Below are 12,358 nucleotides of genomic sequence, written 5' to 3'. Positions count from 1 at the left end.
ATACATAAAGGTAACGTGTGGTTCACTACAAGAATAATTAGTTTTAGCGACAATTTTTTAGCGGCAATAATACAATAGTCACTATTTTTTATATTTAAGTTATGTTTTTGTGACTATTATATATTTGCCATTAATATTATATATTATCATGGCAATTATTATTATTGCCACTAAAAATATAATAAAACTATTTTTAAAAAGTTTTTAGTGGCCATAATACTATGGCTGATATTATTTTTATTAACATATAAAAAAATTACTTTTAATAAAAAGTTTTTAATGGCCATTGTATTATGGCTGGTATTAGTTTTATTAAAATTTTTTTTTATAACAATTAGAGAGAGAAGAACAAAATTTACGAACACCCCCTTTCTGTTAGCAACCTAACCCTAAACACAGTCACCATCACCATCACTCATCGCCGAACTCTTCTCCTCCGGTAGAGAGTGTTGTTGCCGCCGACAGAGACAGACTATGAGTGTCATCACACTCTTCTTATCGCCGAACTCTTCTCTCTCTCTCTCTCTCTCTCTCTCTCTCTCTCTCTCTCTCTCTCTCTCTCTCTCTCTCTGAAACAATAAAGAAGGTGAGGAATCGCCGAAGGTACATTTGCCAAGAACACTGACACCGGAGACAGCATTGCCATTAAGGTCATGGCTAAATACGCGATTCTCAAGCATAGAATGGTTGAACAGGTCAACCTTATACTTTAGTCTTCTTTGTTTACTTATCTTCTCAATTATTGTTAATTGTTCTTTTGATTCCTTTTATTTTAATTCACGTACTCACGCTTGTTTTTCATTTAGGTTGAATTTATATCAGCCACAAATACAAGGTTAATAATACACTAATACGCATTCCTTCCATTATTTGCTTACATTGTGATTTTTTTTTATAATTTGTGAAAAATTGAGAATAGGCACATAATGTGTTTAAGAAAATGCCAGCTGGAGCTTCAACCGTTTCTGATGATTTTATGTTGCAGGAAGATATGAAACTCATGGTGGGAAGAGGCCTTGATGCTTATAGGTTATCTATTTCTTGGTCAAGATTGATTCTAAGTATATAATACTCCTAACTCAAACTTGTGTTTGTAATGAGAAAAGTTAAAATTTAATTTATGTTCTGTATTAGTTTCTATAGTAAAGCCTTTAAAAATGCTTTTTCCTTCTTTCTTTCTTCCCAGATGGTAGAGGACCCATCAATTCCAAGGGATTACAATTCAATAACAATCTCATCAATGAACTCATTAGCAGTGGTAAATATAATGAGTTTTCTTAATTTGAAATACCATGTATTGCTACTTCTTCAACTGATATGTTCCTTATTTACATTAAGCAAGAATCCAACCACATGTAACACTGCACAATTATAATCTTTCACAGGCACTCGAAGATGAATACGGGGGATGAGTTAGTCCTAAAATCATGTGTGTTAATGAATCATTGTACACACTGTTGTTTGAATTAATCATTGAAACTCTTGTGCTTGAGACACAATTGCTTATTTTACAACTGTAGAAAGAACTGAGAAATATGAATCTAAAAATCACTTGAATGCGAATGCAGGAGAGACTTCATAAATTATGCAGAAGTGTGTTTCAGAGAGTTTGGTGACAGAGTCTTATATTGGAATACTATGAACGAGCCGAACGTGTTCACCGTAGGTGGTTATGATCAAGGAACAACCACACCTACACAATATTCGCCCCCATTTCGCCAGAAATATAACAGCAGTAGGGGTGACTCCATAACTGAAACTTACTTGGCAGTTCATCATATTTTGCTATCACATTCTTTAATAGTGAGATTGTATAGAAGAAAGTATAAGGTATATAGTATTTACTTGTTGCAAAGGAAAAAGCTTTGACTTAGTTACTTATACCAACTCTTAATTGAAGTTCATAGTCTTTTTATATTGAATTTAGATTATTCTTCCTGCAAATGATACGGATGAAGATTGGGCAGCCACTCAAAGAGCCGGTGATTTTTTTATTGGTTAGTAAGTTAGAGACCTTCAACTGGTTGTTTTACTCTCATGTTTTTCTTATTTAGATTACTTAGTTGCATAACCACACGGCATTACCTTTGTTCTCCTGAAATTTGATTTTCTTGATCCTCCTTCATGTAAGAGAGTTTTTTCTTATTTAAAAATTTACTAAATTGTTCTTTTTTTTCACTTGTTATTTCAAAAGTTTTTGAATTCTTTCTATGGCTTCTTCAATGGTGTTCTACTGTTACCCTTGTTTTTTTTATCGGCCCAAAGTTCTGTTCCTAACTGATTTTAATGCATATGTTTAGTTTCTCTTTATTTTAATCTTCCTGTTCCATCTTCCATGACAATTAGTGATTTAGTGGATTTTACTCGACTATAACTTGGCGATGAATGACTGGCTTTTCTGCAGTCGAGTCCTTACAAGATGCCTTGAAGCAATTATATCTGATTGATGCTATTGATGAAAATGGTGCAATTACAAGTATTGGACAGAAAATGGCTGGTAGTAATTTCTCCTTTTCTTTTTTGGTTGAATTTTAAATTAGTCTGGAGAAATCATGCATTTCACTATCATTATCTTCATCATGAGATGTCAGTATGAATGAGTATTTCAACAAGTTTCTTGTGCACTATTTTCTTTCTAACTTCATTAATTTTAATTTTAATTTTTTGTTCTAAAATTCTATGCAGAGCTTCTATTAGAACCTTCCTTATCACGAACCTTGATGGAGGCAAAAGATTATGGTTGTATACTTGAGGCTTTGACTGTTGTTGCCATGTTATCAGCTGAAACTACATTGTTACCAGAGCAGAGGTTCTCTCTCTCATTCTCTCTCTCTCTCTCTCTTTACTCTCTCTCTCATATATTATTTCAACAACAAGAGTGAATACGAATCATTATAATATATTGTGCTATTGGTAAAGTAGTGTGACAAATGGCTTGTTTTGTTAGGTCAACGGATACAAAAGAATTCATCACTTCAAGATGTGACAAGGGTGAAATACTTGCATGTATATATTGGTGCTGTGCTTGATTCCATAAGGTAATGCAGTTGCTAGTTTTTTGTGGTTTGAAAAAAAATGAGAGTTTATTTTTCTTGAGTTACTACTCTATTTAGCTTATTTAAAAAGTTCAAGATAGACCTTATGAAATTTTGGTTACATAACATGTGAAATCTGGTTTTTGGCTAACGAGTTACCTTAAAGTAGCCGATTCAGTTGGAACCAGAATAGTTCGATTCTAGAAGGCTCATAGTGCTAATGAATTAGACCCTTATAAAAGGAAAACACAATTGCTTTATGTGTGTATATTTTTTTCATGTGATCCTAAATTTTTCTTCTCAGAGATGGATCAAACATAAAGGGATATTTTGCATGATCTTTCATGGATGTATTTGAATTATTTGAATTTTGGTTTAAGTGCTTGAAATGCTTTCTGTAGAGTTTCATTAAGATTATGTTTGTATATATCCTGAAGACATATCTCTTGGCTTGGGGTTTTACAGGTACTTACTAAATTAATTATGGTCATAAAAATACTTTTTAATATATATGAATTGATGTTTATAAATTTATTTTTTTAAAAGAGTAATGGTGTTAGTGCGAAAGTTTTATGAGTAATGATCTTTTGAGTAGGTTTACAATTGAAGGCTTGAACATTCACATTAATTAGACTGAGTAGCCTTTAATGATTGATTCATTCATTCAAATTGTAAATGAAAGGTTTCAGAATGAACTTGGTAATCTCATGGTCCCTCAATTCAATAATTATTTTTAATTGTTATTGACAAATTTTTCCCACTATTACAAATGTTAACCATTTATTAACATTACTCTCTTTTTTATTGTCAATACTAATGTCTAACTATTTAATTTTCTTATTAAAATTTGTATCAAAGTCAAACCAGATACACATGAACACTCTCTTTTCTATTCAAAGTTTCACCCATCTAAAGAGAGTTTTAGAAGATGACTCGTCAAGTGGATATTCATCGCTAATCAGCAGCAATTCCGACTTAGGTTCTTGCAGGATTGATATAGTTATAGGCTTGTAGTATTTCTTGTTTAGATTTGTAATATAATATATTACTTTTCAAGAAAAATTTGTGTATCAATATTTTGAGATTAATGAAATATCTCATTTTGTAGTAATTAATTTCAGTATATTTATATTATGCATAACAATAAAATTTGTTAGCAAAAATAATTAAGATTCTAAAAAAAAGATAGTTCGTTGCTTATAAGAAAATCAGTATAATATAACTAAAAAAAGTCTTAAGATTTTACCGGCAATAGTAATGGCCAATAAAAGTGAATAACATTACAATTCTAGAATTATTTTTAGTGGCTATATAAATTGCCGGTAAAATGGGTTTTGCCGGCAATACTAATAGCCGCTAAAAATGAATAACATTGAAATTTTAGAATAACTTTTTGTGGCCATATAAATTGCCAAGAAAATGGCTGCTAAAAATTATATACTTTTTGCGGCCATTAAAAAAGTCTTTACCGGCAAATTTTATAATTGCCACTAAAACCTTTTAGCGGCAAAGCATAAGACGGATAATGTCTAATTCCCGTTAAATGTATTAGCAGCTATTTTTATTGCCGCTAAAAGCAAAATAAATGGCCACTAAAAATAATTTTTCTTGTAGTGGTTGCATTCTTGCATGCATGTGAATTATGACAATAACAGATATTGGGAAGAGTAATGTGCATGCACATTAGGTGGCTGCACGAAGTGATGTATCATGCATGCATGATGATAAAACTTGGGAAGACAAATGATTCATGGTGGTAGTTGTAAAGTAATAACAAAAGGTAAATATGCATGTAAACTATTTCAAAAACTCGTTATTTAAAGTTAAAGATCAATAACAAAGAACAAGAATTACAAGTAATTGGAGAGAATACATCACTGTAAGCGAAGATGAGTCATTAAAGGTGCTACGCTTGAGTCTAGGCATTGGCTTGAGTACTGCGCGCTAGCCACCCACACTTTATAATGCTCCGTGGCCATCCCCAACACATGGGTGCTGGGCGCCCAAACCAGGAGTTGGGCGCCCACACCAGGCGCTAGGCGCCTGTCCTCAAACTCCATCGATGGTACTAGGCACCCTCTTTAGGCTCTGGGCGCCACCCCTCCTTTTATTTAGCTTAAAAGAAAAGGCTTTAATGAAAGAAGAAGAAGAAAAAAAGAAAAAAATACTTTAATGAAAAAGAGAAGGAAGGAATTTTAACCGTGGTTGGGTTGCCTTCCTACAAGCACTCGTTTAACATCACTAGCTTGATGAGTGGATATTTTATACGCTTTTTGGCATCATTTTCATATAGTTTTTAGTAGTTTTTGTTTAGTTTTTATTGAGTTTTTATAGGTTTTAGTGTTAAATTCACATTTTTTGATTCTACTATGAGTTTTCGTGTTTTTGGATAATTTCAGGTAATTTCTGGCTGAAATTGAGGAGATGGAGCAGAAGTTTGATTAAGAGACAGAGAAAGCACTGCAGATGCTGTCCAGATCTGACCTACCTGTATTCGGAAGATCTTGTCTAGAGCTACAGAAGTCTAAATGGAGCGTTCTCAACGGCTATGGAAAGCTGACTTCCAGAGCTTTCCAATAATAGATAATAGTCCATACTTTGCTCTGGATTAGAAGGCCCAAAACTGGCATCCAACGCCAGCTACCTGCCCCCTTCCAGGCGTCCAGTGTCCAAAGAGCAGAGTCCAGCGTCCAAAGGTCCAGAGAGGATCCCCTAGCTGGCGTTCAACATCCAGGAGACCTCATATCACATGGATCTCATCAAGCTCAGCCCAAACACTTACCAAGTGGGCCTCAGAAGTAGATTTTAGCACTAAAAAGATTGTTATACCCTTACTAGTCATTAGCTTAGTATTTAAAGGATTTTATTCATGTCATTCAAACAACTTACTTCACTTTTTACTATCATACACATTTATCATTGTTTTTCACCTCAGTATGAGTTTTTAAACCTCCTAGGTTGAGGGGAGGAGCCTTGCTGAGTCCTATGAATCAATAAAAGTACTATTATTTCTTCTTCGATCCGTTTCTGTTCTATCTCTAAGATGTATATCCGATTTTCATCATGATGAACAGGATGATCTGACGAATTAGCTCTGTTCATCACATTAAGACTAATGTGCTTGACAAACATCTGCTTCTACTTGGGTTCGTGTGAGTACCTAGAAGAAAAGCAGGAGCCAACAACTATGTTTATACATCTCTCTGACAGTTAATCCACGATTTTGTTGGGGACTTCTAAAAACACAAGTTCAGCCGATCTCTGGGGAGATTAAGGTCTCCGTGGTATAGGCTAGATCCCAAAAAAGTAGTGTTCTCTGATCCGGAAGATTCGACCTTATCTGTGGCATTTTGAGTAGGATTGCCAGGAGAATGACTTGCTAAGCGCTTTACCCTCCATTGAGGAATGAATGACAAAGGCCCTGGCATTCAATCTGTAGCAGAGGAGATCAATGACCACAGACAATGGCTTTGATCACTTACAGCCTGCCATAGAAGAAGATCATTTACAAGCAAAGAAGATAGTAGTACCAGAGTTACTTCAGAAAGACAAAGCAACTCTAATTCTCAACTCTATTCCCAGCATAAAATTCATAATAGCTAATTCCTATTATTTTATCCAAGCATTTATGACATATAATTATTCAAAGTTTATCCAACATAAAACCTTCTGATTTCACCTGACTAAGACCTACAGGACAGCCATAAGTTGCTTCAAGTCACAATCCTCGTAGGATCGACCCTAACTCGCTCAGGTATTACTTGGACGACCCAGTGCACTTACTGGTACTGCTGTTGGACGAAAAGGTGTGGGGGTTTGCGTGCACGCGCACCATCTTGCCCCATCGAAGTTTGCATGCAAGTATAAGGACCAGCGTATCTCCTAACCTCCCACTTTTCTTGCTTTCGGCGATACGATATGAGTATGCTCCAATTACAACTGGGTCCGAATTAGATACATTGTGCATTGTATCTCAACTGGTCACTCTTTACTATTTTGCACTCCGCAACCCTCCTGATGTTGTACTGCTTAACTGCCAACATGACTTATTCCTTGTTCTTAAATTGTTGTCCAACCTCAAACTTGTTGCTTGGATCCTCTTCAGAGCCTCCCTGGGTGAACGACCAATCCGAGGTCATTGCACCGAGATTCAACCTCGTGAAATGATCCGGCCGGTCATATGATCGAGAAATAGCAGACTGTGTCAGAGCGATTTGTGTGTCATCGTTAGGGGTGGCAAGCGGGGAAGCCCGCCCCGCCCCGCCAGAAGCCCACTCTTTGGCGGGTTGGCCTGCCCCGCCCCGCCTAGTGAGGCGGTTCTAGAATCCCACCCCGCCCCGCCTAACTGCGGGCTGGCGGTCTAAGCCTGCCAAAGCTCCTATTTTTTTACTATTAATTAACTACCAAATAATATATATAATTTCACAATCATATTAATAAATTTATAATTTCTAAAGACATAAAAAATTATACTTTTTATAATCATAAACATTAAAATATTTGTAATTATAAATATCTAATAAACATAATTAGAAACCAAGTTTTCATCCAAAACATAAGTATAAATATTCTCTCCAAAGTAAAATAAACATAATTTAAAACATAATTATAGATATTATTTCCAAAATAACATAAATATAATCCAAATCACTCAATTTTTATCTTCATACTCTTGTAAGTTAGGTTGGAGAAAGTTAGGTTTTGGCAAAAAAAATTGTAAAAATACCCCTTCACTAAAATAATACTAAACCCGGCAGGGGAAGCCCGCCCCGCCCCGCCAAAGCCCACGGTTTAAGCAGTGCGGGTTAGGCGGGCTTTTGCTATTTGGCGGTTCCAATTTTCTAGCTCGGCCTGCGTTTCTTGGCGGGTTACGCGGGCCAGCCCAACTGGTTTAGGCCTGTTTGTCACCCCTAGTCACCGTAGTAGTTCATCTCTTCTTCCTCGTCACCATCTTCAGGAATTTCAGGCGGTTCTTCGTCAGTATCGTCTCCGTCATAGGGGTTAACTTCATAATGATCCATCATCGAATCTTTGATAGCAGAACCATCATGACTTTTAACACCATCATCTATTAAGTCAACATTACGAACTTCAACATTAGACCCCTCCTAACTACCCTCGGGTGGCATATTCAGGTCCATCATCGTCCTTCTGATAGTTCTTTTAACAGCTCCACTCAACGGACTATCATCGACAGTATTTGCAGATGTTCCTCGGCCGCCCAACTCAACGAGAAACACGAATAATTCCAACAGATGAATATTTGTCCATCGGTTTTGCCACGACCTTATAAGCTGTATGTCCTCGTCGTCGCGCAAACGGTACCTAATTCAAAGCAATAGAAATATTTCTCACAACCATGGTCTGATAAATATACTAGTAACAGAGAGAATACAACTGTAATATACCTTTTATAAAATAAACTGCCATATACTTCGGTCGGATATCTGTAGTAAATTTTTTTCACCCTTTTTGCCTCTTGCTGCCCAATGGAATGCAATATCAAATTCTTCAGAGCTGTTAAACTATTGATTTCTGGCGTCATATAGGTAATTATTAGTTGCCTCGATCTAAAAACGATAGAACCTTTTTCGTCATATACTATTTCACCATCACAATGAATGGATAATAATGGATTCTTTGACATCGTAGAGAAAATGTCAATAATGAGAAAGAAAGTGAACAACGAAATTGTGTCTTTCTGATCCACTCTCTAATAGACATGCTTTTATTTTAAAAACCTAACATAAAAATTCGCCAGGATATGCAACGAATTTGACATAATTACCAAAAAAATTGCATTCTAAAAAATAAAGCTGAAATATCTAGTTTCGGAAATTAAATAATGTTTTTATTTATAAAAATAAAGTTGAAATATCTAATCAAATGATTAATTTATACGTCTACTTAAATAATTATCAGAATCGGAATTCAAATCTTAATTTGTACATAAAATATTTTATTGATTATTAGTAAATTTTTCAATAAAATTCTAAGTCACGGCGAATTAAATTTTTAACTTTGTCGTGTATATATATATATATGCAACTATTTGTCATTATTATTAATCAAAGCAAATTTATAAAGATAGATCACTACTATATACACCAGCAATTAGTTGTCTCACATTAACAGATTCTATATCTTTAGGACTTAGCCTCTTGAATGATGAGAGATTTGTTTGTTGTCAGGTGACAAAAAAAAACGTGTCCAGATATAATGATAGCTATCTTAATTAGATTCCCCATTTTCCCCAAATACGCATCCATGATTAATTTTCTCTTTATAGTAAGTGCAGAAAGTTAGGGATTGAATCATGGTTCCTTTTTCTTTTTTCTCCTCTCCTTATTTCATACAAGCTAAGATATATGGGTTAGGACTAAAATGTCCTTAAAGCCTATTTAACTTGCACTAGCTAGAGTTGGGACTAAAATGTCCTTAAAGCCTATTTAGTAGCATGACATTATATATTCATCATGAAGCTAAGCTGGATACTATGAAGTGGGGACACTTTTTTTTATTTATTATGTTTATATGTGAGACATTTTGAATACAATATTTATCAATATTTGTTTGATATATATGTATTCTCTGTACTCAATTGTTTTAACAAAAAATAAATTTTTTTTAAGATATACTTAATTATCATCACATGTCTAATTTTATTTTTAATATGTATTTTTAAAATAAGTTTAGAAATAATATATATTATTAATTATTAAAACAAAAAATATCTTAAATATTTTAGATAATTAAAAAAATACTAAAAATAATTAAAAAATTAATTTATTTTAATATTAATAAAATATTAAAATATCATTATAATTTATCTAAAAAAATTTTATATTATATTTGTGTTGTGTTTTTATATCTTTTAAGAATTTTAAATTTATATATCCCGTGTCCTATATTTATTTTCTATATCAAATCGTGTTCTGTATCTGTACATCATAAAATAGATATAGAGGGAATATATATCTGAAATATATGCCAATTTTTCATTCTCCGATTAGATATTTGGAGTAGGATTAAACATTTGCAAATAATTTCTGTAAAAAAAATTAAAAATAATTTATTATTTAATTTTAGAATAAAGTATAGGAAGCGTTTCACATATACCGTTGTATTTTATTAGCAGTACATGATGTTCCATTCTTTTTAATCATTGAGATTTATAATAAAATAAATCAAAGAATGAGATTGAATGAGAATCTTGTACGTAGACTTGTTTGACTAATGAGCATGGTGAAGAAGATATTTGTCCTTTCCTTCACCCACCAAGAGAGAAATAAAATTATAATATTGTCCGATCTATAGCTAGCTTGTGTTGCCGTGTTGGATGAGTTGAGCCTGTGATAGGTTAGTGTGACTGACCTCTTTTTCAACAAGCATTGGAAAATTTATTAAGAAAAAGCTTATTGATTATTCATTTTCTTCTAAAAAAAATTATTGGTTCATTTATAAACTTTTTTTTTATAAAAAAATATATTATTTAGGCATTTAAAAATAACGATAAAAATTTTTAATTTATAGTTATTATTTTCATTAATTATAATTATTGTAATAATAGTATAACAATAATTAAAACAATATTAACAATAATAACAATATTTTTCTTACAAAAAATTAAATGTAACACGCAAATCAGACTTCTTTTTATTTCTATAAATTTCTTTTATAAATTGCACATAATTATATTTTAGCAATAAATGTCACAATTTCTTTAAGCATCTCATTTGTGTTAGAATAAGTTATAAAATAGGATCCTAAAGTTTACATTGCCGACAAAATTAACCTTAACAGATATAAAAGATAAATAAAACTCCAAAAAATTTAATTGATAAATTGATCCTTTTGTTATTTTTAATTAAATTTTTAATATATTTATGGAACAAATAAATCTTTAATAAATTTTATTACAAAATAGTTAAGTTCCAAAAATATACTCTAAAAAAAATTAGATTCTTTTAAAATAAACGATGGAAGGACCAATTTATATGATGAGAATAATAAACGAAGATTTCTAAAAAATAAAATTTTTTAAAGGCTAAAATATCCGATCTAAAATTCTTTAAATATCAATTTAAATATTTATCCATATACAATAAATAACCAAAAATCTAGCATATAAAATTTTATTCAGTAAAAATAAATTATAAAAAATATGTTATGAATAACATTCCTATTAAAAAAAATTAACATTCATACTTTTATAATAAAAAAATTTAAAATGATAATACAAAGTTTAAATTAATAATGTAAAAACCACCCTATGAAAAAAATCATAATACATTTGATAAAAAGAATTATATATATATACATATATATGAAAATTTTGATCCTAATGGTAATGTATTTTTTTAACAGAATTAATAAAAATATTATAATTACTCACAAACTAATACTTTATTAAATATATTGTAATTTGTCTAAATACTTTTTTCATAAAAATTAATTATTTTTTGGTAACATTTGGGTGTATTATTTTTTATTTGGACTAAGAACACTATAATATAACAAACTAATATGATTCTAAGTATTATTATTTAAAAAATTTTACGATTTATTTTTAAATTAAGATCCTACGAAAATGATGAAATTTTTTCTATTTTACAAGTATGGTCAAACTTATTAGAAATATTAATTCGTCAAAGAAAAATATCTTGTAAATATTAATTTGCAAGAAATTATATATATATATGCATTATGATTTTTATCATTGGAACGATTTTTACGTTTTTCATTTAAACTTTGTATTATTTTTAATATTTTGTTATTATAAATTTATGAATGTTATTTTTTTAGAAATGTTTTTTTCTAATATATATTTGTATATTTTGTTTTATTTTTATTCGATAAAATTTAATATATTAGATTTTTGGTTATTTATTCGTAAATCGTGTTATACTAATAAATTTTATGTATAGTTTTAAAAATTTATTATTCTATTATTATTATTTATGTATTAATTAATAGTATTAAATTTCAAAGTAGTTAAATAATAGTAAAATAGCACAATTTATGTAATAAAAGAAGATATAATAAACTTAATAATTTATAATAATAAAGTATGATTTATGAATAAATAGTATATTTATTACGTATCCTGTAACAATTTATATAAGTTATAAAAAAAATATTTACGTGATGAATTTTAGTTTAAAATAATTTGATAAATATAGATTTATTTTATTTTATTTTAGTAAAAAATCTAAATTATTTAATACATTTCTTTTTTAATCATCAAAACTATACATATTTATCTATCTTATATTTTAAAAATATATTTTAATAGTGTAATACTAATTTTTTTATTTTTTGTT

At 30.9% G+C, this 12,358-nt stretch overlaps 1 protein-coding gene across 7 annotated transcripts; it reads left to right on the top strand.

The window, feature by feature from the left end:
- The first annotated feature begins 295 nt into the window (after positions 1 to 295).
- LOC112789890 (hydroxyisourate hydrolase) lies at positions 296 to 4,146 on the top strand. 7 transcript variants are annotated; one of them, XM_025832019.3, is made up of 11 exons: positions 296 to 695; positions 807 to 835; positions 986 to 1,061; positions 1,187 to 1,258; positions 1,386 to 1,429; positions 1,569 to 1,830; positions 1,928 to 1,997; positions 2,405 to 2,497; positions 2,686 to 2,809; positions 2,948 to 3,038; positions 3,894 to 4,146. In XM_025832019.3, coding segments are annotated over exons 5-10 (633 nt in total). In that variant the 5' UTR covers positions 296 to 695; positions 807 to 835; positions 986 to 1,061; positions 1,187 to 1,258; positions 1,386 to 1,427; the 3' UTR covers positions 3,030 to 3,038; positions 3,894 to 4,146. The 7 variants fall into 7 exon arrangements, with proteins under 7 accessions (XP_025687804.1, XP_072088691.1, XP_025687803.1 ...); XM_072232590.1 differs by lacking the exon at positions 1,386 to 1,429; XM_025832018.3 differs by having other exon boundaries at positions 2,948 to 4,146.
- The last annotated feature ends 8,212 nt before the right edge of the window (positions 4,147 to 12,358 follow it).

Source organism: Arachis hypogaea, chromosome 3 (assembly GCF_003086295.3).
Source record: "Arachis hypogaea cultivar Tifrunner chromosome 3, arahy.Tifrunner.gnm2.J5K5, whole genome shotgun sequence".
In the NCBI taxonomy this organism is placed as follows: domain Eukaryota; kingdom Viridiplantae; phylum Streptophyta; class Magnoliopsida; order Fabales; family Fabaceae; genus Arachis; species Arachis hypogaea.
Note: the sequence above shows the minus strand (reverse complement) of the source record. Positions and strands in the feature narration are given on the sequence as shown.

What these genes read in the sequence shown, in the direction of transcription:
- LOC112789890 (XM_025832019.3), top strand. An exon ending in TGTATAGAAGAAAGTATAAG is followed by an intron (nt 1,831 to 1,927) that starts GTATATAGTATT and finishes TATTGAATTTAG; the next exon opens with ATTATTCTTCCTGCAAATGA. An exon ending in ACATTGTTACCAGAGCAGAG is followed by an intron (nt 2,810 to 2,947) that starts GTTCTCTCTCTC and finishes TTGTTTTGTTAG; the next exon opens with GTCAACGGATACAAAAGAAT.